This window comes from Prionailurus bengalensis, chromosome A1 (genome assembly GCF_016509475.1).
Source record: "Prionailurus bengalensis isolate Pbe53 chromosome A1, Fcat_Pben_1.1_paternal_pri, whole genome shotgun sequence".
Lineage (NCBI taxonomy): Eukaryota > Metazoa > Chordata > Mammalia > Carnivora > Felidae > Prionailurus > Prionailurus bengalensis.
The window spans coordinates 22,148,469-22,174,965 of NC_057343.1; the positions used below are offsets into that span (position 1 = coordinate 22,148,469).

The window sequence follows — 26,497 nt, forward strand, 5'->3', positions numbered from 1 at the left end:
AGGTGGACAAATGAATCTGGAACTCAAGAAAAGTAGGGGCCAATCGCACTGATTTGGGGGGGTTACGGAAGTCCACGTGCAGAGGAAGCCACCCGTTTCCTTGCTGTAGTTGGGGCCTCAGAACACACCCAGTCCTTCACCCCATTTTCAGGTGTATTCTTATGTTACCTGTAGCTGTGGAGGCTCAGGGGGAAACCACCATGTTCCTCCCCTTCAGCCTCCTCCGTTTGTTCAGTGAGGGTTGAGGGCTGCTGGGTCTGTACTCCTTCCTCCCTGACGGCCCCAAGTTCTTTCTAGGTGTCCACCAGACCCAGTCATGGCGACATCGATCCGAGTCTGTGTCTCATGCAGTAAGTAAGCTCTGTGGGCCAGAGCTGCTCACTAAGAGGCTTGGTATTTCCATTAAAGACCAGGCTGACATACCTTTGAAAAAGTGCCATCGGGACAAAAGGTGGTTGACCTCCCAGCTAGGCCTGGCTCTTTCCCCAGCCCCATCCTGGAGAGGCCCTGGTCCAGACGCCAGCTTCAGGAACAGAGGCGAGGCCCTAACTGCAGACTGCTGTTCCTGCTGTGAGGGAAGAAGCCTCTGCCGTTTTCTGGGGGCGATGCATGGCATTCACAGGGCCATGACCTGGCCCATCTGTGTGAATGAGACTCTGTGCTGCCTGGGGTGTGGGAGGAAGGAGGAGGGCATGCCCGCAGCCACCTGGTGGCCTCTGGCAGCACCAGGCTGCCCTTCACCTTGATAGGGGACATTTCCAAGCAGACTGGCGGTTTTCAGTTGGCAGTTGGCTGTGCCCGTCTGTGTCCTCGAGTGGCACACAGCCTGAGCCACCAGGAAACCAGCGCCTGGAGGAGAGGGCCAGGGCAAGGAGGGCATGCAGGACTTCACCCAACATCGCTGTCAGGAAAGGCTCAGGATCTGGCCCTGGCCTCATGGAGAGGAGCTGGGATCTGGTGTGAGCTGCCTGCGGGAAGCCAGTGAGGAGCTGATGGGCCACCTCCCTGGAGACGATGCCCCAGTGTCCCTGCGGCTCCTCCCCAGGCTGGATGCTGCCCTCTCCTCAGAGCTCCTCTCTGCAGCCCCCAACAGTGCCAAGGAGAGGAGTCTGTGAGAGTCAGCTCACCACAGAAGGGCCATCCAGGATGCGCCGAGGCTGCTGGCGGTGGAATTCATTCACGGCCAGGCACAGTGCCTGACCGGTGGCCAGAACCCTCTCCACTGTCAGCCCTTCTCTCCCTCCACACTCCAGGACAGGGGAGACTGTGACCACTGTCCCCCCACCCCTCCTCTCTGACCACTCCTCTCCTGAATGGCCCCATATACCCTCCTCTACCTCTACACCCCCATGTGCATGCCCGTGACCCCCATCACTGCGGACCCAGACCCCTTGTCTGATCTCCAAGCGGCTAAGCTTTCCTTCTTCTGGATGGGCACTAGGACCCCGAGGCAGAGCCAGTGACTTCCCGAGCGCCCCCCTCAACGCCCCACTTGCTCACACCAGCAGCCTACCAGGTCCTGAGTGACTCCTCTCCGTCCTCTCACCCCCAGTCCATCCCTCCATATTTCTACTCCCCAATCACTTGCCCGGCCTGAGAGCTTCTCTGCGGCCACACCATGGCCCTGCCCGTGACTGCAGCTGCTGTGTGTGTGGGGGGGGGGGGTACTTTCCTGTGGGGGCCCCAGCTCTCCGCGCACTTCCCAGGGGAACTTCTCATAGTTCAGACTGGCCCCGGCCCTCCCCTGCCCCATAACCTCCGATGGCTTCCCTGGACACTCAGAAGCACACCCAAGCCCTTGCCACTGTCCTCCAAGCACCGGGTGCCTGGTCTGGCTCCCAGGAGGTCCCAGCAAACCCCGCTTCTTGTCAGTTCCTGCCCTGGGCTTTCCCCTTCTAGGCTGTCACTTTCGCCTGGAGCTATTCTCCAGCATATACTCTGTCTGTCTGCCTCTTGACCCCATCCTTCAAACCCCCAGCTTAAATATCTGCCTGGATCTTCCCCAAGCACACCAGGAGCCTCCCACACCAGGTCGCAGACCTCCTGGAGCCAGGCAATGTCTGTCTTCTTCACAGACACATCCTTGGAGTCTAGCTCAGTGACTGGAAACGTAGAAAGTGCTGACTTGATATGTACATTTTTTCAATCAGTATTTTTGAATGAAAGACCGATTCATTCTTTATGAATCATAATTTCACTTGTGTCTTTCCCCTATTACTTCCTGTGGCACCACCTCTAGGCTGATCCTGCTAACTCCCTGCAACTCTGCCCTCTTTCTGCTCAATTCAGTCACATTCTCTCTCCCCTCTTCTCATTCCCTACAAATGTCACCTTTGCTCATATCCTCATCGTTTCTCATTTTGATCCAACCACCAGCCATCACTCCACACGGATGAATTCTCCACACTGATGCTGGAGTGATTGTTTAAGGGTACAAATATGATTCTGTCCTGTTACAACCTTCTATGGCTCCCTATTGCACCACAGAAGTGTTCCAAAAGCCCTTCTTGGTGTCATTCTCCCCTGCCAACCTCCTACTCCTTGCTGGCTGATGCTACAACCATATACAGTTCCAGTGAGTCATACTGTCCTTCCATGTCCCCTCCATGCTCCTCTGCCCCACCCCCCAATTCCAAATCCCCAAGCATCCAATAATACTCAAATTCTAGTTTCACTTACCAGCCACACCTGCATCAATTTCTGGGTCATGCAGCCATTTGGTAGCTAAAACAATTAACAGGTATTGCTGTATTCTTCCTGCCAGAACCTTTCTTTTCAGTGTTATCTGTGCCTTGAGTAGGATACAAGTAACACATTGACCAAATGACTGATTGACATTGGTCCAGGAGGGATGCCTAATTAAGTGGGTATAATAGAATTAACAAGGAGCGTGACAGGTTGCAGTACTGGGCCAAAGCTAACCATGAATAGATTTAAGAAGGATAAATGTGAAGTCCTGTACCTGAGTCCAAAAACAAAACTGCAGCTTTGCAGGAGGAAGCACAGGTGCTCAATCAAGGGTTTCTGGTGACTCTGACATCTGAGCCTGGCCACATCACCTCTTGCCTGGATTCTTGCAGTACCTTCTGGTCTGGAGTCCTGACCACTGATCTCTTCCTATGCCACTCCTCCTCCACTCCACCTGCAATCATTTCCTGTGTGAAGCCATCAGTATCCCCTGCAGGAGCTGTGAAACAGACATGCACACATAGCTGGAATGTTGAAGAGACATGGGGTTACAAACAGCTGTCGATACTTTTGTGGTCCTTGAAGTCATGAGAGAGGCTAGGGTCCCTGGGGAGAGAGAAGGAAAGCAAGAGGCAACAAGGGCAGAGAGGAGACTCCTGACAGGAGAAAAGAGAGATGAGAAACACAGGAAGTGTCATGAAAACCAAAGAAGGAGTTACAGAAGGGCAGGATGATTCAAGGCGCTAAAGGCTGTCAGGACCACATAGTGTTTGGCCATTAGAAGTTGGGGGCCCCTTCTCACAGGGAGAGTGGAGCAGAAGGTAGCAGTGGTTTGTGAAACAAAAGATGAAGATGTTAAGAAAGCTAGTACAGGCTTTCAAGTAATGAGGGAAAGAAAAACAGTGGGTAAAGGGAAGTCTTTGTTTCTGAAGGTTGAAGAAATGTATCAGTTAGCAACCGCTGCATAACAAATAATTCCAAACTCAGTAAGTTAAATAAAACCAATTGTTTTTTTCTTGCAAGCCTCTGGGTTGGCTGGGGGTCAGCTAATCTAAATAGGACAGCTGAGGCGGCTCTGCTCCTTGTGTCTAACGAAGGCAGAAATGCAAAAGAACAAGTGGGAACATACAAAGCTTCTTGAGGCCTAAATTCAGAACTGGTATAATGACATTTTCACTTCATTCTATTGAACCCAAAATCAGGAGCTGAGAAATATATTCCACCTGTTGCTAGGAAGAAATGCAAAGCAATATGGTAAAGGATGCAAATACAAAAAGGGTAAAAAATTGGGGCCATCATGCCTTCTGTGATGGGAGATAAGCAGAGGTGGAGATGGAAAGAAAGAAGGCATTGGAAAGGGAGAGACTGGACAAAATTTAGTGAACACTGGGAGAAGTGTGACAGGTACTGAATTTGCATAAGAACTAGATTCATGTTCCTGCTTGACCAATGACCAACAGTGCAGCCTTGGGTCAGTCATTGGGTCTGAAACTCCATTTCATTCCCTGTGAAGAGGAAATGATCACCCCTACATCATGGTGTGAAAATTAAATGAGGTAATACAAAAAATGCTTTGCCATGAAGTGCAAAACCATGTACAATGACACAGTAAGTTTCCAGGAGGGGTGGGAGGTTGTCATGGGACAGCAGGAACACAATGGCTACTCTCAAAGACTGAAGGGCATTCATGTGGAAGAGGATGAGAAACAAAGAGGTCTGTGTTACAGACTAAAGGCTAATGATGGAAATGGTTGGGGGGGGGGGGAGTCATGTCATAAAAAATAACATTTTAATAATGAGTAGAGTTCAAATGTGGCTTTAGGAGGTGGTGATTTCTTCATCACTGGAGGTGTGGGTGCATGGCAGAAGAGCCGGGCTGATCTGTTATCTTTAGAGGACGGTGGAAGGGGATCTGTGCAGCCCATTCATGGGTCATTGGATTGATCAGTGTTTCTCACCCAAGGGCAGTCCCCCATGACACACCCCATTGTGGGCGTTTGTTGTCCAAATTTCTAGATGATTCAAGTGGCATTTGGTGCAGGTGGGCCAGGGGTACTAAATCCCCTGACAATGCTCAAGATAGTCCTAAACAATGGAAAATGATCACACTCAATATGGCATCAGTGCCCCTGTTGATAATCACTGGATAAGGTGATTTCTGAGTTCCAACCTTGAGGGACCAAATAAACACATGTCCCATTTTTAGCAAATGTAACCTGGCAAGCCCCCCAGCCTATTTTGCCACAATGCCTCACTGTTCTAGCTGAAAAAGTATTTGACTTCAGAAGAATTTTAGATATGCTTAAACAAGCACAGTCACAATGGCAAAAAATTTATAATCCCTTTCAATAGTAAAATTATCCTCAAAGTTTTCTAAAACAGTCATAAATACACATGCTTGTGTAAAGGATTATGAAAAGATGGTCAGGTACATAAATCATTGATTATTCTAGCATGTAAAGAGAGCCAACCACCTTGCTTGGAGACATCATATTAACTATATAGTTAATGTGCCAGCTGAAATAAACAGTACACATTTAATTTACTACAATTTTGTTTGTCCCTTAGAACATAAAAGTCTCTTTGGAGATGTCTGTTTTCTTAAAAAAAAAAAATAAATAAAAGTCTAGGAAGTTTGAACTAGAACCTTCTTTCCCAGTGTTCACATTTCCTCAGTTTGGGTGCTTGGATCAAATTCAGTAAATATTTGCTTCTGCTGTTGATGGTGCTTCTGTCACTGAGGCATTTTAATTTTATCTTTAAAAATTTTTTTTAAGTTTATTTATTTTTGAGAGACAGAGACAGAGAGAGACAGCACGAGCAGGGGAGGGGCAGGGAGAGGGAGGGAGAGAGAGAGAATCCCAAGCAGGTTCTGCACTGTCAGCACAGAGCTTGATGCAGGGCTCGACTCACAAACCTCGAGATCATGACCTGAGCAGAAACCAAGAGTCAGACGCTTAACCAACTGAGCCACCCAGGAGCCCCATTGAGGCATTTTTAGAGAATGGTCTGACCGTGCATTCTGTGTCACCCTCCTGGTCCACCCAAACCACTACTGGGCCAATTACAATGACTTTGTTGGAGACGTTCCCAGAACGAATAGTCTGTGCAGAGGCCCATGATGGCATCTGATTCTGGACAATTCCCACAGATCAAATAGGCAGGAAGAACTGAAGTTTGTCTGTCACGTTGGTAGCAACCTTAGCCGAGAAAGGTGGAGCCTCCCTACCCTGTATTCATCCTATAACATATATCCATTAATTAGGGAATTGTTTGGGCATGATTATAGTAGTTTGAATGGTGTCTTTCCTCAGCATGTTTAATTATTATTATTTTTTCTTTAGAAAGAAAGCGAGTGAGCCGGGGAGGGGCAGAGGAGGAGGAAGAGAGAATCTTAAGCAGACTCCAGGCCCGATGTAGTGCTCGATCTGATGGACTGGGAAATCTTGACCTGAGCCAAAATCAAGAGTGGGACCTTAACCAACTGAGCCACCCAGGGACCCCAACTTTGGCTTTAATAAAAGAAAACACTTCTTTCCACCTAATACCCCAACAAGCATATGGGTTCTTCATTAGATGACACTAAAGTGTATAATTTCATACAAAACAGTGTCCTTTAATAAGGCTACTTCAGTGTCAGAATGAACCAGGTATGGCAAAATTTGTCAACAGAAACACTTGTATCTGAAAGTATAGTTATTTGCACTTTTAACATTACTTTTCTTCTGTTCTTCTGGATGCTTTCCAAAATATTTCCTTGTTAAGCATGGAGTATTTTTCAAGAGCCTAAACCAATACAACCTTCTGGATCCACTGAGGTCAGCTGATAGTTCCCTGAGAAGTGTAAATACCAGACATCTGGGTGGAGAACTGGAGTCACGTGTGCTTATTTTTGTCAGACCACTAGTTCTTCTCGACGTACCTCTCTTTCATTTATCTTCATGGATATTTACATCTGACTCCCAGCTGGACTATAAGTTCCACGAGGGCAGGGTGTGTTCCTGGGTTTGCTCAACAGAGTGCCAGGCACACAGTAAGCTCTCAGAAATATTGGTCAGTGGAATGATGAGTCATGGAGTGTTCAGATAAAGAGCCAGGAGAACTACCACTGGTTATCATCACGGATGAAACCAAGTTGGCCAGAGGTTGTGGTATGCTACACAGGAGCCTCACTGCTCATGGGCTTAACATTCTTGAGATTTAATGACATCAGGCATCCATAGTACCTTTGCATCTTCTAGCATAACTCTTGCTTTCTTTTTTGAAACTCTGGAAATGGGCACATCGGACTCTACAAGGTACTTCATGCTGCTCAGACCCCACCCCCAGCTCCACTCATTAGGAAGAGCCGTGTTCTCTACAGGCAAACAGCCTCCTTACTCCACCTCATGCCCTGGGGATACATCCCAGGCTGAGCACCTTTAGGTGTGGGTGTCAGCACTGGGATGGACCACAGCTTCTCCTGGTTCAACTTGGCCTGGGCTCCAATTTCTGAAAACTGAAACTTGCAGAAACACAACTGCCTTCATATCTAGAGTGGCTGGGAGGGAGTTGGGGGAAGAGTTATTCCAGAAAAGTCCTGGCTCATGTCCTTCTGAAAGACATGTGCTTTCCCCAACAAATTGCTTTGTGCTATACTCAACAAAGCTATACTCAACAAAGCCTGCATGGATTCCCCTTATATCTTTCTCCTCCCCGAAAAGCTATATGGGTTTAGAAATAACATTCAGGAAAATGAGAAATACTCAAGTACCTTAGTGTCACTAAAGATAGAATTCATGTTTATAAAGAAAAGTGTTGGCACAGAAATAAAGCGGACCAAACTGAAAAGATCTGGCAGACAATGGAAGTCAGGCGAGGTTTGCAGGAACAGTAACTTGCTGGGTTACAGTCATCCTTATGGAAATGAAAGCTGTAACTCTATGTGATAAATTAAAATAAAAAATGATGACATATGGGTAGACATGTATACTTGCTAGTCTTTTGAGTTATTTCTACCACCACAAAGGAAACACAAGTTTGATGGTCCCTCTGGTAAAAACAGATAATACTTCACTGCTTTTCCATTGTGCATAATCAGTACAAATCACGAAAATTCCTTGAATGTGTTGCATACTCAAACTTCACTCGAATGTATCATAAAATTTTTTTTCATTGTTTTTTTAAAATATTTTTGAGAGTGAGTGAGTGGGGGAAGGGCAGACAGAGAGGGACATGAGGATCAGAAGTGGGTTCTGCGCTGACAGCAGAGAGCCCAATGTGGGGCTCGAACTCAAACTGTGAGATCATGACCTGAGCCTAAGTCAGCTTAACTGACTGAGCCACCCAGGTGCCCCTCATAATTTTTTTTTAATTTTGTAGAGTGAGTTATTATAAAAAATGATCATAAAGTAAATGCTCAGGCTTCAGGGGAAGCTCATCAGGGAGTACCCGGGATGGATGTTTCGGAGGTACAGGGTGGGAGCCAGGGTCTGAACTGAACCGGAGCCTGAAGCCACCTAGTGGACCAATTCTAGCACAGGTCAGAGTTGAACACCAGAACCAAAAAAGAAATCAGAAATAACAAATGCAAACACATCCAGATGCTACAGTGATGGTGAACAAGATTTGACTCTATCCCCAAAGGTTGCTTTGAGAGGATCTTTCTCAGGTACTCCTCATCTCCATCAAGTCTTTAAAAAAGTCCTTGGTGGAAGAACATGCACTGCTCTAACACAATACCTTAGGGGCTTATCCCCAAGGAAAAGATGGATAATGGTATTATGGGGTGGCTATTTGTATCAAATATATTAGTGAAAATGTTTAAAATGACTGTGGGAATTTGATGCTTAAAGCCAAAACATTACAGAAAATACAAAAATGGAGATGTGAATATATTAATTTACCTCTATTTTTCGTCCTCAAAATCATTAAAATGAAAGTAAAGGATTTTTGTTTTATTTTGAATATAAACTTACAGGACAAAGAGAATGGAGAAATCAACAGCAACATTTTGGGAGGTGTGCCTACGAAAGCGAGGCCCTAAAGGCTGCTGCTCTGCATGATGCCATGTGCTCTGTTCTACACTGTTCCAGAATATCTGGTGAAGAACCCTAGTTTATTAGGGTTTCAACCCAAACCTCAAAACTTCCTCTAGTAGTGTAACAAGGATCATGAAACAATGCCTTCCAATTTCTGAGGGACAATGATTCCCAATCTACGATTCTATACCTAACCAAACTATCAATTAAATGTGAGGAATGAAGATATTGGCAGATACTCAGAGTATCAAAACTGCTCCACACCCAAATCTTATCTGACAGTCATCCTGCTACCATGTACCCATTCTCTGTATCCTTTCTCAGGAATCTTCTGAAAAACATGCCACACCAAATAGAGAAAGGCATGGGTCCCTGGAAACAGGGGATTCCCAGGACAGTTGTGAAGGGTGGGCCCCAAAAGATACCTGTGCAGCATGTCTAGTGAGCAATCAGTCCAGACTGGAGGTGGACAGAAGGCTCTAGGAGGGATTTCTTCAAAAAGAATTTTTTTAGGATACCCAATATGCCTGACTGTATTGAGAGAAGGTTATATAACTGGGAGACAAGTTTGGCTATAGATTAGTACTAAAATAGAAAACCAAGCCAAAAAAAAAAAAAAAAAAAGGCAATTTTTGAATTCAGGAAAATAAATTCAATAAAGAAAGGAAAAGGAATGCTAGTACACATGACAAACTGTGATTAGCATTTACAGAGTCATAATGACAAACAGTGAATATTGATGCAACCAAAACAAAAGTGTAACAGTGTGGAGCATGGAGAGAGGGGAGTGAGGTGAAGGAAAGCTCTTCCATTATGGAAATTCAAAAGACAATGGCTCAGGGGAGTACGGGTGGCTCAGTTGGTTAAGCATCAGACTTTGGCTCAGCTCATGATCTCACAAGTTCATGAGTTTGAGCCCCACATCTGGCTCTCTGCTGTCAGTGCAAATTTGGCTTCGGATCCTCTGTCTCCCTCTCTCTGCCCCTCCCCTGCTTTCTCTCTCTAAAAATAAACATCTTAATTTGAAGTAAGGTTTATAGAGCTATCTATCAATTCAAAGTAAGGTTTATAGAGCTATTTATCATTTAAAATATGTAGGTATAATTTTACTAAAAAATGACTAAATTGACAATAATGGAAGTCCTTGAATTTATTACTGTAACATACATGTTAAAATCAGTCAACATGTCAAATGTGAGCTTACATTAGAAACAAAACTGAAAATGGGGGGAAGGGAGGCACAATCCTGACACTTCTTGATTAGGCCCTTGCAACATTGTGAACTAGTATTTAAGAAATCATTTCATCTCCCAGACTCTCCTGTTTCCAGATTTATAGAAAGTGTGCTACAGTGGATGAAATCTGAGTTCCTTTGAAATCTGTCTATTTAAATGCAGTTCAATGTACATGGTAAATATATTTATAGACCAACTTCCACATACTTTAATGTAGGGTATTCCATTTTAAATGGGCCTCATTTTCAACTGGTACTTACTAGTGGGGTTTGTTTTACTTGGAGACAGGATCTTCAAAACTCAGCCTAAATGATAGAAAAGTTCTGTACTTTTTGTATTAAGTATGTCCACTGGATTTTTAATGGTCAACAGTAATTGTATTAAAAATATCAATGAGTCTAGGGGCACCTGGCTCAGTCGGTAAAGCATGTGACTCTTGATCCCAGGGTCATGAGTTCAAGCCCCACATGGAGTGTGGAGCCTACTTAAAAAAAAAAAAAAAAAAAGGAATAAAAAAATCAATAACTTTAAGATACATGACAAATGCTGATACAAGAAAAGATAGGCCTACCTGGTCAACAGATAAGAGAAAATTTGATCAGACCCAACAGTTTGCTCTATCCTTGCAAAATGAATCATAGTATGTATGATGACTCAGGCCATGGAACAGGTATGTCACTTTTCTGTGCTGGGAGGCAAATATAATAGACTCAATTCTATGCTCTTAAGAGAAGGAAATCAGGCTGTCTCTGTATGACATCCAGCTATGACCAAAACTCACCCAAGTTAACTTTTGATTGATTGATGTATAGCCCAGCTAGGTGTTAACTCTAGATTTTCCATTACCTTTTGGAAACAGGCGGAAAAAATTATTGCAGGTTGAGGGTATTTACAAAATGGTCTGGCTGATTCACATGTATCAGTAATCTGAAAAACGAACAAACAGAACCAAGCAAAGCTACAGGTTATAACCTTCCCCCCCCCACCCAAATTAAAATCAGAGATGTGAGATTTCAAACTGCTTTTGACTTACCCACCCTAAACCTAAGGGCTTTAAAAGATGTGAACATGAATCAGTTCAATTTGTCATCTTCAAATCTGGGGATCTAGCCATAGAAAAGGCCTTAGGTATCATTATACTACATGAAATGGCCTTACATCCAATACAGTAAGGCATGTATTATAAAATACACACTTACACTCACTTGATGGTTTATGTCAGTGGCTTTCAGCTGGGGGTGACTTTGCCCCCTAAGGAACATTTTTGGCTGTCTTCTGGATGAGGAGTTGCTACTGACATCTAGTGGGTGGAGACAAGGGATGCAGCTAAATGTTCCACAATGCAGAGGACAACCCTCACAGCAGAGTCATCTGGCTCAAAATACCAATCGTGCCAAGGTTTAGGGAACCTGATTTTCTACACTGATTTTCTGGTGTGATAAAAATTAAAGACAAAAATCTAGCAAAGCTAGTAAACTGCTCTAAAATCTCAATAAAAGGTTTTTTGGTACATCATTTAGTTAGGATTCTGAAAAACTCACAGCTTTAAACTTGTGCTTGGAGGTAAAGATATACGGTCAACTCTGGAAAATAAACATTATGCCTTGAGTCTGCTACTGGACAAATTTCTTAACTTCTCAAAATATAATTTTATTATTTTTGACAGCTAAAATTTAATTTCTTCTATTTTAAAAAAGTGTCCAAAGCAAATTACACTGTCTCCATTTGGGATGGAGAGCGTTTAGCATGTAGGTGCTCAGGAGTTGAGTAAATGGTAGTAATACATCTACATGTTGGCCTGAAATAACAGATCCCTAGTTCCACACTCAGTATGTTATAAACGTGGCCTGAGCTGTAACTCAGTCCTTTCTTGGGGTGACTGAGGTAGCCATCCATAACCCATTAGCACACTTCCTTCACTGTGTCAGCACAATGAGCCACAGCATAACTGGAAGACCAGTCTGCTCAACTACAGAGAAGTTAGAAAACCCACAAAGGTTCTGGCCCAAAGAGCCTACTCTACTAACCAGAACAGAGTCACCCAGGTTAGAGCAGCTAGTTATCTTTTCCCAATAGGAAAGGTATCACAGGCTAAGGAGAATGAAGAAATTTGACAAAGAGTAACAGAGTAAATTAAATGGATTGGCTGTAAGTCTCTCTTAGAAGTGGGCATAATCAGAGCTGACTTGGTAATGGTCCTGAGAGGCTCTCTGGTTGGCCTCTGAAACAGTGCTGGTCTGGCAGTAGGCATGAATGTTCTTCCAGGAACCCAGTATGTGGGGCACGTGGGTGGCTCAGCTGGTTAAGCAGCCGGCTTTGCTCAGGTCATGATCTCACAGTTTGTGGGTTTGAGCCCTGTGTCAGGCTCTGTGCTGACAGCTCAGAGCCTGGAGCCTGCTTCGGATTCTGTGTCTCCCTCTCTCTCTGTCCCTCCCCTGCTTGTGCTCTGTTTCTCTCTGTCTCTCAAAAATAAACAAACATTAAAAAAAAAAACAAAAAAAAAAAAAACCAGCATGTGCCCTTGAAAGCAAATGTAAAAAAGATGTGTAAGGATAGGAAAATTTTCCCTTCTTCCCTTCTAGATTCTTTGGCTGGCCTAAAAATTAAATTGATATAAGATAACTTATCAGGAGAAAAAAACAAATTTAATTCCATATATACGCAAGCCATACAAATATGAGACTCAAAAGAAGTGACCAGGCAGGCAGCCTTTATACCTTTTAAAAAACCCAGAAACAATTATTTGTGAAGAATTGATGAAGGAATTTGGGCTTGGGGTGGCAAATTAATGAAGAAGTAACGAAGCTGTTTTTACAGGCTTCTCAGTCCTGAATCCCATCTCCAGTGATGAGAATGCTTTTACCCGCCAGGTGCCGAGAGGGTGCCCTTCACACGGAAGTTTATTTCCTGCTTCCAGGGGGACAAAGGAGTGTCCTTCTTACAATGGCTATTTCTTAAATAATTTTAATTCAACATAATCCATATGCCAAAGTGGCTTATTTTTTGGAGTGGCATATTTTGCTTCCCTTCAGTCCCACCTTTGAAACTGCAAAAAGCTTCATAATCCAGAAGCTGAGTTGGTAGATTATTTTACTGTTTCGTGGAATTAATCTCTTAGTCTTAAAAACAGCTCAGTTCAGTTAAATGGTTGTATCTAATATTAGGAGGTTGTGATGTAACTGGGCTCCCACAATTGGGCCTATAATGTGTGAGAAATCAACTATGTATTAAGGCATTTCTATGGAAACAAAAGAAAAACAAAGGTTAATGATTACAACAAATTATAAACCAGCTTCTAAGCCCAGGGGCAGCCAGTCAAGAAAATTTCTAGATGTCAGAGTCAAAGCATCTTTTGCAGTTTGAATGTCTCTGACATCATCAGGTGTTCAAGTAAACTTTCTGAGTGGCACATAGAGCAGCAGGCATGATTGCTGAAACACGAGTTATTGTGGCCATTTCTCCGAAAGTTTATATTAAGTCATTCGCATTCAGTTTATAAGGCTTTGGGGGAAAGGTTAGTTTTGTTCTTAGTGATTCCAAGTCAAAACTGGGAGAAAATTGGAAAGGTTTATTTGCAGAGCTATAGCCAAATATTGAAGGAAACTATAACTCAGGATCCAGTAACTTTAACAGGTGGAAAACAAAACCTCAAAGTTAATTAACAGCACTAGAATCTGATATTCATAAAGTTTCTTTTTAAGTTTATTTATTTACTTTGAGAGAGACAGAGACAGAGTGAGTGAGGGAGGGGCAGAGAGCAAGGGAGAGAGAGACTCTTAAGTAGGTTGTGCACTGCCAGCTCAGAGACTGATGTGGGGCTTGAATTCACAAAACTGTGAGATCATGACCTGAGCCAAAATCAAGAGTGGGACACTTAACCAACTGAGCCACCCAGGCGCCCCTAGAATCTGATATTTATAAAGGTGTATTACTGAAACATAATTTTTCCACCTACCAAAAATAATCACAGAAAGACTAATTTGTTTGCAAATTAAATCTAGTTTCAATAAAGTTGGCCTATTTACACAAGTGTAGCAAGAATAATAACTGATCATATAGGCTCTTCTAACTCTGCTTTGCTACAATTTTTGGTAAGGAATCTCAGATTGAACTCTTAAAAGCCTCTTGAGGCTAGGAAGCCAAGCCAAGGACTTGCTATCACACTTCACCTGCAATACCTACAAATCTGGGTTAATTCCTCTGTTCTCAAGGTCTCCCAAATATTCTGAGGTTCCTGAGCCTGCCAGGAAGTGACCTTCCACATTCACCTAGTAAGGCTGCTGGGAACCCTGTAAGCAAGGTACCAGGCCAACTTTTCCAAGGGGCTCTATTGTTTATTGGCTCCCTAAAGTCAACCGTAGTTTCTTAAAGCTGTCTGGTCATATCTAAGTCTATGTAGATCTCTCAGATATGACATTCCAGTCAAAGCCTCAGTAACATAACCAATGTTTCCACTTATGCTCATTTTAAGAACAGATTCTTACTGAGCTTACTCAAATAACTCTATTGCCATGAAAATAAGAATACTCACTAACAGTTGTTAAGTTCTGGAGGTATGAGGTAGGGAGAAAAAGCAATTGTTTCAATTCTGCTTATAAAGGAATAATTTAACAAACTGCTATAAATCATAGATAAATTAAGAGAAAAGAGAAAAAGGTTTTTCTTAAATCTGGAAAAACCAAACATTTAAAAAAAAACAGCAATGTTTCAAACCAAAAAGTCATAAAAAATTGTGATCATCCTCCTCAGTTCACTCACTCCCATGTTCATTCAACCCCATGTAATTAATGTTTGTTCTGTGTGAATTCATTTTTTCGGTAGTTCTGGAAATTCTTACCCAGTTCAGTTGGACGACCTTAAAGTTACCAGAAACTTGTATTCCACAATACTTGTTAGAGTCCATTCATGAACCTCCTTGAAGATGAAGCACTTTTACAGGAAAACTTTTACAAAACATCAGAATAAAACAGTAACTGTCTGTAAAGGAGAAAGGACTTAAAAATGGCCATGGTTAAAGATCTGATAAAGTTCATTACAATGCAATTGGCAAGAAAATCTGATTATATCTGGGAATACAACATTTTAAGATAATAACTGGAATTACAGTGATAACATTATCCTGGGACATCTGATTTCTAGGAATTTCATATAATTTCTGCAACACTTAAAACAGATACCTATACAGATACAATGTAAAGAAAGCTTGATTTTTTTTATTTAACAATACTTCCCATGTAATTTAGCAATATCACATAAACCAATTCATTTAGCACCTCCCTTTTATAAAGAGAAAAAACAAATCTTTTGAGATGTTCCAGGGACCCTCTGGAAAACTCCAACTTACTTTCCAGGTCAAAAACTTGTGTTTAAAAATCGATTTTGGAAAGTTTGCAAAAAATATCAAAAGGTTTAGGGGCGCCTGGGTGGCTCAGTCGGTTAAGCGGCCGACTTCGGCTCAGGTCATGATCTCATGGTCCGTGAGTTCGAGCCCTGCGTCGGGCTCTGTGCTGACAGCTCAGAGCCTGGAGCCTGTTTCAGATTCTATGTCTCCCTCTCTCTGACCCTTCCCCATTCATGCTCTGTCTCAAAAATAAATAAACATTAAAAAAATATATATCAAAAGGTTTGGACACTTGACTAAATAGGATCACAGATAATACTTAATTATATTTTTAACCAAAGTGACGAAAGATTTTAAAAGCAAATATAGGAGATTACATTGTTTTAAGTAAAATTCAGCTCTTAGCGTTAAGACTCAGTTAAGTAATCAAAGATCTGATAAAGACAACATGAAGCACAGGAAAGTATTTTAGTAAAACACAACATTTTTGCTTTTCAGGGAGATTACTCAAAAGGTAAAAACAAAACAAAACAAAACATTCATAATATCTTATTAAGAGCAGACCAATAGTCCAAGAAAATTTTGCCCTTTCTGCAAATGAAAGAAAATTACATACGCAAACTATTAAAACAAAAAAGCAAGTGTATCATTTTTAAAAACCTTTATAACAATTCAATTTTTAGCCAATGTGACTACAAAACTAACTCCCTCCTTCCCTCCCTTCCTCCCTTCCTTCTTTTCCTTCCTTTCTCTTTTTCTTTTCCTAAATGTCTATGTCCTTAGTTTGTCCTTTATTTTTCTCTTTTCATTCTGAAATAACCAGCTTTACTTTAGGACAAAATTTACTTTCTTTTCTCTTAACAAAAATGTATCTCCATACCTCATACCTTTTCTTAGCTAAAAACACATCCTAGTTTCCTTGCAATACAGAGTTGTTTTTTATTATTTCTAGTAGTTTTAATTATACATATTATAAGCTTTCTATAGTTACATTCATAGGGTGGTTCTCAAACTCCAAGGTCATTAGGAGAGCTATGAAAACAGAGATTGCTAGGTCCCACGCACAGTATCTGATTCAATAGGTCTCAGCGGACCCCAATAATTTGCATTTCTAACAAGTCCCCAGGTGATGCTAAAGCAGCTTGTCCAGGGAACCCCCTCTGAGAATCATTCTCTCATGCTTCTGTCTTCCACTAGACTGTGAGCTTCTTGAGATGAGGGAGCATTTCTTACACATCTTATTTCCAGGATCTAGTCAGTGTCCTGTACTCATTCAATCAATCAACAAATACTTACTGAATGCCTATTATGTGCCAGGCACTATTGTAGCCACTGGATTCATCATTTAAAACATTTATATATTTATATACATAAATATATAAATTCATATATATATATGTACACACACATATAAATTCATATATAGAGAGAGAGACATATATATATATATGTCTCTCTCTATATATGTCTATATATATATATATATATCTCTGCCCTCATAGAGCCTTCCTTCTGGTACTACATAGTAAATTCTCAATAAATGTTGAAAACTGAGTTGTAAAGTTTATAAGGTTGTAAAGAAGGAAATATGGCATTATCATGAATATTTTAATAGTGCTTGTAAATATCCATTTTCTACTTCCTAAGCCTAGTTTTTCCCATTTTATGTTTCTCCCTTCTGATATCCGCCTCAACATCCAACACATGCATCCATAAACCTGGCAGTATACCAGGCTTTGGCATCTTACAAAAATTTTGCTGATTGATTTATAAAATATTAAATGTGGATGACATATTAGTAAAAAAACAATTCTAACATGAATTTAAACATGTATAATTAATATATTGAAGCAACTGGGAGGATGTAAGCAAATCTCAGTATTTTCATATTGATAAATATTTTAAAATAGCTTCACTACTGGTTTTCAAATTCGCCTTAGTTATCTCCAAGGATATCTCTCCTCCCCTCTCTCAATATTTAAGGCATTTCTCAACTGGCTGGTATGATGACTTTGAACTCCCAGTGCACCTAAGCGGTCTGCTGTACAAATAGGGGCATCGGTCAACATTTGGATTCTCCTGTGTAGAGTTCTGAGAGACTCCGTTAGGAGGCCTCATGAGGCCAAGTGGTGTCGTGGAAGGGAAGGGGATGATCGCAGGGGCAAACCTGATTATCTCTGCACAGCCAAGGCAGGTGTGCTTCATGATGTCACATCCAGGCCCGTGGGCCATGGGCTATGCACTCCCTCCCTAACTCTAGGAAAGTGCAAGACATGTACCTTCATCTTTGGACTAATTTCCTGAAAGTTTCTCAGCAAATAAAAGTTGAGAGGTTTCACAAAGAGCAATTTGGAATGCAACTGACCTGACTGGCCATAATTTTACTTTCAAGATTCCCAGCATTCTTAAGGTTTGCAAATAATTTTTTAAAACCTTCCATTGAAAGCCATGAGACACTCTATTAATTGTATGGAGCGAAAAATGGGCAGCACTGGTGAATGGAATTCAAAAAAGGCTAGTTTCAATATTCCAGACTATTTATTCACTGTTAACATCATAACCAAAGTTGGCAGTGTGAATGACTTCAAGAATCAGTGCTGCCTCAGAACAGTATTTTCTTCCTACTGCTATCCCAAATCAGTGATATAACACCCTAGTCCAACAAATCATTGTGATTTCTACATATTGGAAGAGTTTTAAAAGAAAATTAAGAATGTTGTCAGGAATATACTTTTATAATGGGAATCATGTATATCAACTTCATTTTTATGATCCTAATTATGATTTAATTAAATTCTGATTATTAAAAAGCTTTAGGTATAATAAATGTGAACTTTTGGTGAGCCATACACTGACTTAAAAATGTCCAGGTCATCATTTACTTCCCTGGAGCAGTTTACTAATTATCACCTTCATAATCTGAAGGAATTAATATATATATATTTTTTAACGTTTATTTATTTTTGGGACAGAGAGAGACAGAGCATGAATGGGGGAGGGGCAGAGAGAGAGGGAGACACAGAATTGGAAACAGCCTCCAGGCTCTGAGCCATCAGCCCAGAGCCCGACGCGGGGCTCGAACTCACGGACCGCAAGATCGTGACCTGGCCGAAGCCGGACGCTTAACCGACTGCGCCACCCAGGCGCCCCAGGAATTAATATTTTTTAAAAGGTGTAGAATTCTCTGCTGAGATGTGACCCCAGTGAACCAGCCCCTCTAAAAAAATTGGCTAATGTAAAGCTAAGACAAGGAGAAATTAACTTCAACAGGTGATTAAATTGATCTCATTAAATTATTGCTACCTCATTTAATGTAATAAAAGACCACACCGCTATATTCTGGAAAACAGACAAATCTAAAATAAAAATATTGTCATTAACATCATTCATATGGTGATAATAAAGTAGCTTCCTTAAATTTTTTTCCAGTTATTCATAAAATCCATCCTTATTTTCTGAGTTAACAAGGCTAGAGTTTTAAAAGTGCAATAAAAGTTCTTGAGGCTTCACTCCAGTCTAGACAGGACTTCTTAGCGGTTCCCGAGACACAGCTTTTTGCTTTGGTGCTGATCTTCACCGGGAGGTATGGGTCTCAACACACCGTCTGGCGTTCAAGAATAACTCAATGTCAGGAAAGTTTCACTTCAAATACGTGGGTATTTGTTAAAGTCATATAGGTTATAAGATCAAAATAATGCCTAAATTCAAAAGGAACACTCATGTTTATTTTACCTTAAAATTCTCAACTGTTGAAGAACAGACTCCAGAAAACTCACTCTGGTAGTACAGTATCTGCCCTACTGACGAGCAGGTTCACTCAACTCTGAAATCTGTACTTTAAAAGGGCAAACATATGATATACAAATTCTACCTCAATAATGGTGTTAACAAAATTTAAAAAGAGACAGGAATATTATTTGTTGCTATCAAGCACTTGTTCCAAAATATATATAAAACATGAACTTGCAGTTCAGTGAACAGTCACAAAGTAAACCAACATGTGACCCTAACCCAGGTCAATAAATAAAACATTGCCAACAAAGCAGAAGCCTTGCTCTTGGCCCTCCCTATCACAACCTCGCCTTTCAATCTCAGGACTGCTAACCGCAGCATGTTTTCCTTTCCTTGGTGATCTAGGAATAATAAATCCTAGATACAAGCCCTTTATTGATGATTAAGTGGCAAATATCTCCTATTCTATGGCTTGCCTTTGTACTCTTTCAATGACATCTTTTGATGAACAGATGTTCTTAATTTTAACATAGATAAATTAATTCATCTTTTTTATGGTTAGTGCCAATTGTGTCCTTTCCCTAACAACAGGGAATTATTAATTGACCCCCTCAAACACTGTTATTGAATACACATTCTTTAATCAGATCCACATGTATTTTTCTTTGCATTTTTTTTCTCTTTTTTTCCTGGTTAATTTTTTAAAAGATGGAGTGGGTAGGTATTTTTTTTTTTCAGATTACAAATAAAAAATACACTACTTGAGTAAGTAAAGTTAATTCAGAACACAGAAAATCAAGATATTTCCACGCAAATTATAGAATAGGAATTCTTTTCACAAAGACCTTTATATTTCCTAACTTTTCAGGGTAATCAAATCATTGTTATTATCAAAAAAATTTTACTTATTATAATTAACTTCCATTTACCTAGAATCCAAACAAATAACATAGCTAATATTTAAATATAATACTGTATAGCAATAACTAATGTTCAAAATTATGTGGCTAAGGAATTACAAGATCTCCCAAAGATGACATTACATTAAAAATATCTGTGTTAATATGCAAATAATAAAGCTTTGAAGACTAGTAAGTAATTCATTTATGGTAGCTGAGATGACTTTAGTTATATTATTCAAATAACCAGAGCATTTCCTTTGTTTGACCAATCTCTGCAAATGGGCCTTTACTCTAATAAAAAAGTATATATCCTCTAATTTGGACTTAGAGCCATCTGTATTAATTATACACATTTGTCCTTTCTAACTGTCCAGCAAGCTTTTGTTTGGTATAGAAGAGCATTGTTGTTTACTCTTTCATAAGAATTTAATTTATATATTCAATTTGTGCATGATTATTTCTATTAAACTGCAGATTCTATGGGACTGATTATAAACCAGCACTTTGCATTGAATCTAGCATATAGTAGATACACAAATGTTTGTAAACAACTTGAATGGCAAAAATCTAACTTGCAAAAAGAAAATGGTCTATCTACAACCACAATTTCAAACACCTGATCATTAAAACTCACTATGTATCCTTTCTTCTTAGCAACAAGAGACTTAGCTTAATAAGAGAGTTTTAAATACTTACTCTCTCTGCTTTCAGGCTCATTTTGTTCACCCACACAAGTTCTTGATGGATTCAGCTGCCACTGTAAAAGGGTACAAACCTTTTATTTATATGTTTAAGAAGGATTTAATAAACAGCATTTCAGCACCCTGTTGTCAATATCAAAACATTTTTTTTTAATGTAAGGAAAAAAAAAGCATGTTCATACCAACCAGTCCCTATAATGACCCTAAATGACCCTGAATGATATGACTTCTGGGATCAGAATCAATATTCTTAGGGAAGGAATTTTTTTTTAATATGGAATTTATTGTCCAATTGGTTTCCATACAACACCCAGTGCTCATCCCAAAAGGTGCCCTCCTCAATACCCATCACCCACTTTCCCCTCCCTCCCACCCCCCATCAACCCTCAGTTTGTTCTCAGTTTTTAAGAGTCTCTTATGGTTTGTCTCCCTCCTTCTCTAACTTTTTTTTCCCTCCCTCTCCCCCATGGTCTTCTGTTAAGTTTCTCAGGATCCACATAAGAGTGAAAACATATGGCATCTGTCTTTCTCTGTATGACTTATTTCACTTAGCATAACACTCTCCAGTTCATCCACGCTGCTACAAAAGGCCATATTTCATTCTTTCTCATTGCCAAGTAGTATTCCGTTGTGTATATAAACCGCAATTTCTTTAACCATTCGTCAGTTGATGGACATTTAGGCTCTTTCCATAATTTAGCTATTGTTGAGAGTGCTGCTATAAACATTGGGGTGCAAGAGCCCCTATGCATCAGCACTCCTGTATCCCTTGGGTAAATTCCTAGCAGTGCTACTGCTGGGTCATAGGGTAGGTCTATTTTTAATGTTTTGAGGAACCTCCACACTGTTTTCCAGAATGGCTGCACCAGTTTGCATTCCCAGGAAGGAAGGAACTTTAAAGATCCTTTACTTTCATTTTAAAGGTAAAGAAGCAGAAGACCAGAGAAGTGTAGTGACTTGCCCACTAAGGGCAGCAACAGAATTAGCATCTGAGTTTGCCTGTGCCCAACACTGCAGAGTTTCCACCACACCACATTCCATCTCCAGGCCCTATGGCATCTTATAAGAGCCAGAGAAGGCTTAGATATAAAGAGAGAAAGTATGACCAAGATAATCTTGCCTTTTAGTATGGTTATACCACACCATATACCATATCTCCTCTGATTACAGTTTTCCATCTCAACCGTTCAAAAAGAAATAGGGAAGCCTGATTGTTCTCAGATAGTACCGAGAAGCGTGGGGCAGCTGAGAAGAAAAACTGAGTGTGATCGGTACGTCACGGCACAGCCCTTCCCTTCTCACTTGGCTAGAAATCCCCATCATCAGAATTACTAGTGACTTGACCAAAAAGGCCTATTAGGGCACTATGTCTAGAAAGGCACAATTCAATGTGCCTTCTGTAAGCATCAATGAGTTCATCAAACTATCATGATCCTTCAGGGGGAACGAGATACAAGACAAACATTTTTCCATGGGTAAAAAAGTCTTTGGAAAGGGAGGACATCTAGAACTGGTTGGTTGCCTATAGAAATGGGATGGTTGGGATTAGCACCAGGAAAAAGAGGACTTACATGGGGTGGAAAATTACATATGAACTTAAAAAAAAAAAGACATGTTTCAAAACATGTCAAACTACTAAAATCTATTAATTTTGGAAAAGTAAAAACTAATAACACTGAATCTATATTTAAGGATAATCATAAAAAGACTATTTCTAACTTTAAGAAACTTAGAAGCCATTTAGGTGCCTCACAACAGGAGGATGGTTAAATAAGTTATATCTGAGTTAGAATATTGTATAACTATTAAACATTATTTTTGAAGAATTCTCAATGACACAGAAAATACAACAACATGTTAACGGTAGTATCTATGAGCTGTAAGAGAATATCTGTTCTTCTTTACATCCTTGGTCCTCTAAAATGAGCATATATTACTTTCAAAATAAATAAATTTAAAATAAGTAATATGACCTAATAGAGAAAAATGTACATGTATTAAATAGAAACAAAACAAAAGCTTCTGAATAAGGACATGGGTCTACACTGGTAAAATCTATTCTTGAAAATACTGTTGCTCAGCCCTAGCCTAGTTTGCAACAATCCCACAGAACAGAATCACTCATCTCAAGGTATATGGTAACACCTCAAGGAGAAAAGCAAGTTTTCCAAACAAAATTAATTTCAATTTGCTTTAATCTTAAAAAAACCCCAATTTTTTGGACATTCCTATACTACTCTTGACAATCTAAAAATAAGTATAACCATTACTGACATTCAAATTTAGAATGAATACTAATTCATGTTAGTCTCTGGTATTTATAAAAAAAAAAAAAAAAACCTAGGCATTTAGCTAACCAGGGAGTTTAAGTCATTTACATAATATTGCAAACCAGGCCAGATGAGGGAAAGGAGGAGAAGGAGGAAAAGGAGGAGAGAGTTAACCTTCACCAGAAGGAGCACAGAGAAGAATCGTGTGCACCTGATTGGGGTACTCCTGTGGGTCTTGGCCCATCTCTGCCGAGGGGCCTCACACCCTCTGTCTTCCTGCCTCCCTCTGCTTCTCTCACCCTATATCTTACATTCTTCTGACCTCTTCATTGTCTTTACAGTGAGAAAGCTACTCAAATCCGCCAGTAAGCAAAATATTTCAGAATTCACTTAATCTGTCACAATCCTGAAGAGCTAGGTCATTTAATCTTTATGGAGAGAATGTGAAACAACTATTTCCTTCTACTCCTCAGGAGGAATGAAGAGACAGAAAACAAAAACACAAAACCAGAGATTTCTCTTTGACTAGCTGGATGTAAGTTTTTGTTTGCTTTTACAAAAGAGGCACCTTGCTCATCTCTCCTTTCTTTCAGGGCCCTCCTTTTTTTAAAAAATCATGAAATTTAAATAAAACTGGAAATAAAAAAACAAAAATAAATGACAAAAATAAAAAGGGTAAATAGTTATGATACTTCATACACACAAAACCTAGGCAATATGCTGTTATAATTCCAAAATTTTTAATATAAATATATAAGTATATGTATACACATACATAGACAGTTTATTATTATTTTTTAATGTTTTATTTATTTATTTTGAAAGAGAGAGAGCAGGAAAGGGGCAGAGATGGAAGAAGAGACAGAATCCCAAGCAGGCTTCACAATGCAAGCACAGAGTCTGATGCAGGGCTCGATTCCACGAACCATGAGATCATGACCTGAACCGAAACCAAGAGTCAGAGGCTTAACCGACTGAGCCAGCCAGGTGCCCTAATAGACACTTTAAAACATATCTTTTTGGTGCCTTATATGTTCCAGGCACTCTGGACTCAAACAGGAATGTAAATTTGAAATTTATAAATAGTTATATGCCTTTTATATCTACCGCAAATTCTTGTATATAAGTGTTACATTAAATGCCAGAGTTATCATTAAAAATCAACATATGATTCTGGAGAGGGGATCTTTTTGCTATATAGAACACTGGGACAACTGGTAAACTTTGGCTAGAATCTGTGGATGAAATTATCAATGATAATTTCCCAAGTTTTGCGGCTGTATCATGGTTTTGTAGGAGAATCTACCATTTGAGGAAATATGTAATAAACTATTTGAGAGTGATCTGGCTATCATTTTTTTTTTAGTATTTTTTTTTTTTTTATTTTTGGGAGAGCATGAGCAGGGAAGGTGCAGAGAGAGGGGGACAGAGGATCCGAAGTGGGCTCTGTGCTGACAGTCTGACAGCAGAGAGCCCAATGTGGGGCTCGAACTCACCAACTGCAAGATCATGACCTGAGCCAAAGCTGGACGCTCCACCGACTGAGCCACCCAGGCGCCCCAAGAGTGATCTGGCCACCATGTCAACAAGTTACTCTCAAACGTTTCTGAAAAAAAAAAGTTCTTTGTAGCGGTTTTGTAACTTTTCTGTATGTTTGAGATTGTTTCTAAAAAGTTTTTTAGGGGCGCCTGGCGCTGGGTGGCTCAGCCAGTTGAGTGTCGGACTTCAGGTCAAGTCACGATCTCATGGTTTGTGAGTTTGAGCTCCACATTGGGCCCTCTGCTGTCGGCACAGAGCCTGCTTTGGATCTTCTGTCCCCCTCTCTCTCTGCACCTTCCCCTGCTTGCTCTCTCTCTCTCTCAAAAATAAATAAACCAGAAAAAAAAAGTTTTTTAAAAGACTAAATAGTAAAATAAAGTTCTATGTTTTCCATGAAGTATCTCAGTACTTTTTCTGAAACATCAAATATTCAATCCCTTCTATCTTTTCTAATTTTTCCCATGAGAAATGTGTCGTGAGTGCACGTGTGTGTGTGTGTGTGTGTGTGTGTGTGTGTGTGTGTATTTGTGTGGGTTCCTGTCTTTTGGGTAATCCTAAACTATTTTCATCTCTTTTTACCACTCCAAACCAGAAGGGTGAGGGAAGAGGCGGGTGAGGGGTTTTCTTTTGTTAGCCACCAGGTGGCACTAAAGGGTCCACCAATTCAGGATCTGTAAGGTCAATAATGTGCAACTTGTTAGGGACATGTCGATTCATAAGACAGAGATCCTAAGCTGAAAATCTGTAATTAGATGAGTAGTTGCACATAAAAATAAGCTCAGTGATAATAGTTTGTTGAAAGTCTTTAAAAGCATGGGAATCACTAACTAAAAATATTCAGCAGGGTAGGTAACAATATAATAGAAAGTATACTTGAAAAAAATGTGTATCTACTTACTGTAAATTTGCTAACACCCTCAAGTTCCCCAAATCTCATGTAAGAGATGTCTGCTTTCTTTTTTCCAACATCTACATCTCCTGCGTAGATTTGTTTTATGCCTGCACCTTTAATTAAAGGTACACACTCATCACATGGGCACTTTGTGACAAAGATCATACTTCTTTCTTCTGGTTTTATTTCTTGACACCTACAAAAAATTTGTAAGTATTAGGAAGGTAGATTCCACAATGATAGTTATATTTTAGAGAAATCTTTAAATACTAAAACTGAGCTGCTTTTAAAACAAATTTACAGCATTATAAACAACAATAAACTTTATTCTTGCCAAATTAGTGAACATACAAAATATATAAACTCATAAAATGTTAATATACAATCTGAACATGACAATTATTATAATTAAAATTCATTTATTATTCTGAGCAATTGGTAAGATGTTCAGTATTAGATTACAAATAAAAACAGAAAAAGACACTGAAAGAGAGAGGGAGGAAGGGAGGGAGAGCAAGAACAATGGATAAATAAGAACTTTGTAATACCAGAATGAGGGGCTAGAAACTCTCCTCTTTGAGAGTTTACCATGAGAGATTAGACATTAGCTCATCATGGTAGCCAAAGGATCTAACCCTTATCTAGTATCAACTGGTTATTTAATAAATGCTTACTAAATTGATAAATTAATATTAAAATTCTGCTTTGAGTTATAGTTCCTTTATTCCCTCTCTGAGAAAGGATACTTTATTTTAACAAGCGTTTGGCTTTGACAGATTCATACCTCCGCATAAAGTAAGCAAGTAAACCCGTAATGAAGAGCACAAGGAAAAGAACAGAGCAACTGTTTGCTGAGGGAGTTTAGGACCAAGAAATGCCCTCATCTGAAGCTACGGGGATTACACTTCCTGGTTCTGTGGTTTCTGCTGCTCTCAGTCAGCTGTCCTACACAACCATCCGCCCTCCATATTCACCTCCCCAGTTCAGACTCATTCTGCTTGCCTAGACTAGGGCAACAGAATGTTATGCATCTGGTCTATTTAAATAATATACCTGCAACCTAAGTGATTGGTAGGGTGGCTCTGTCAATGCCCCTCCAACTCCCCACTTTTAAATTCAAAGTCCTCCCTTGTCCAGCCCCAACCTACTCCCACATGCTCCATAGTCCAGCCCAACT

The 26,497-nt window shown here is 40.2% G+C and overlaps 1 protein-coding gene and 2 long non-coding RNA genes across 4 annotated transcripts in view; 1 reads left to right on the plus strand and 2 right to left on the minus strand.

The window, feature by feature from the left end:
- Window positions 1–9,843: 9,843 nt before the first annotated feature.
- On the minus strand, window positions 9,844–15,278 carry LOC122482193. Its single transcript, XR_006297008.1, has 2 exons — window positions 14,781–15,278; window positions 9,844–10,870 (listed from the first exon to the last, which is right to left on the minus strand). It is a non-coding gene; the product is annotated as an uncharacterized LOC122482193 (long non-coding RNA).
- On the plus strand, window positions 15,238–15,761 carry LOC122482182. Its single transcript, XR_006297004.1, has 2 exons — window positions 15,238–15,350; window positions 15,567–15,761. It is a non-coding gene; the product is annotated as an uncharacterized LOC122482182 (long non-coding RNA).
- Window positions 15,762–18,577: 2,816 nt separating this feature from the next.
- Window positions 18,578–26,497, minus strand: part of CDADC1 (cytidine and dCMP deaminase domain containing 1) — a 47,526-nt gene continuing 39,606 nt past the window's right edge. The window contains exons 8-10 of one of the 2 annotated variants that reach the window (XM_043578621.1): window positions 25,327–25,516; window positions 20,615–20,675; window positions 18,578–18,888 (exon numbers count right to left, since the gene is read on the minus strand). In XM_043578621.1, coding sequence (XP_043434556.1) covers window positions 18,815–18,888; window positions 20,615–20,675; window positions 25,327–25,516 — 325 coding nt within the window. In that variant the 3' untranslated portion in view covers window positions 18,578–18,814. Of the gene's footprint in view, window positions 18,889–20,614; window positions 20,676–24,380; window positions 24,496–25,326; window positions 25,517–26,497 lie in introns of those variants that run through there. The other variant, XM_043578631.1, reaches the window with a different exon arrangement.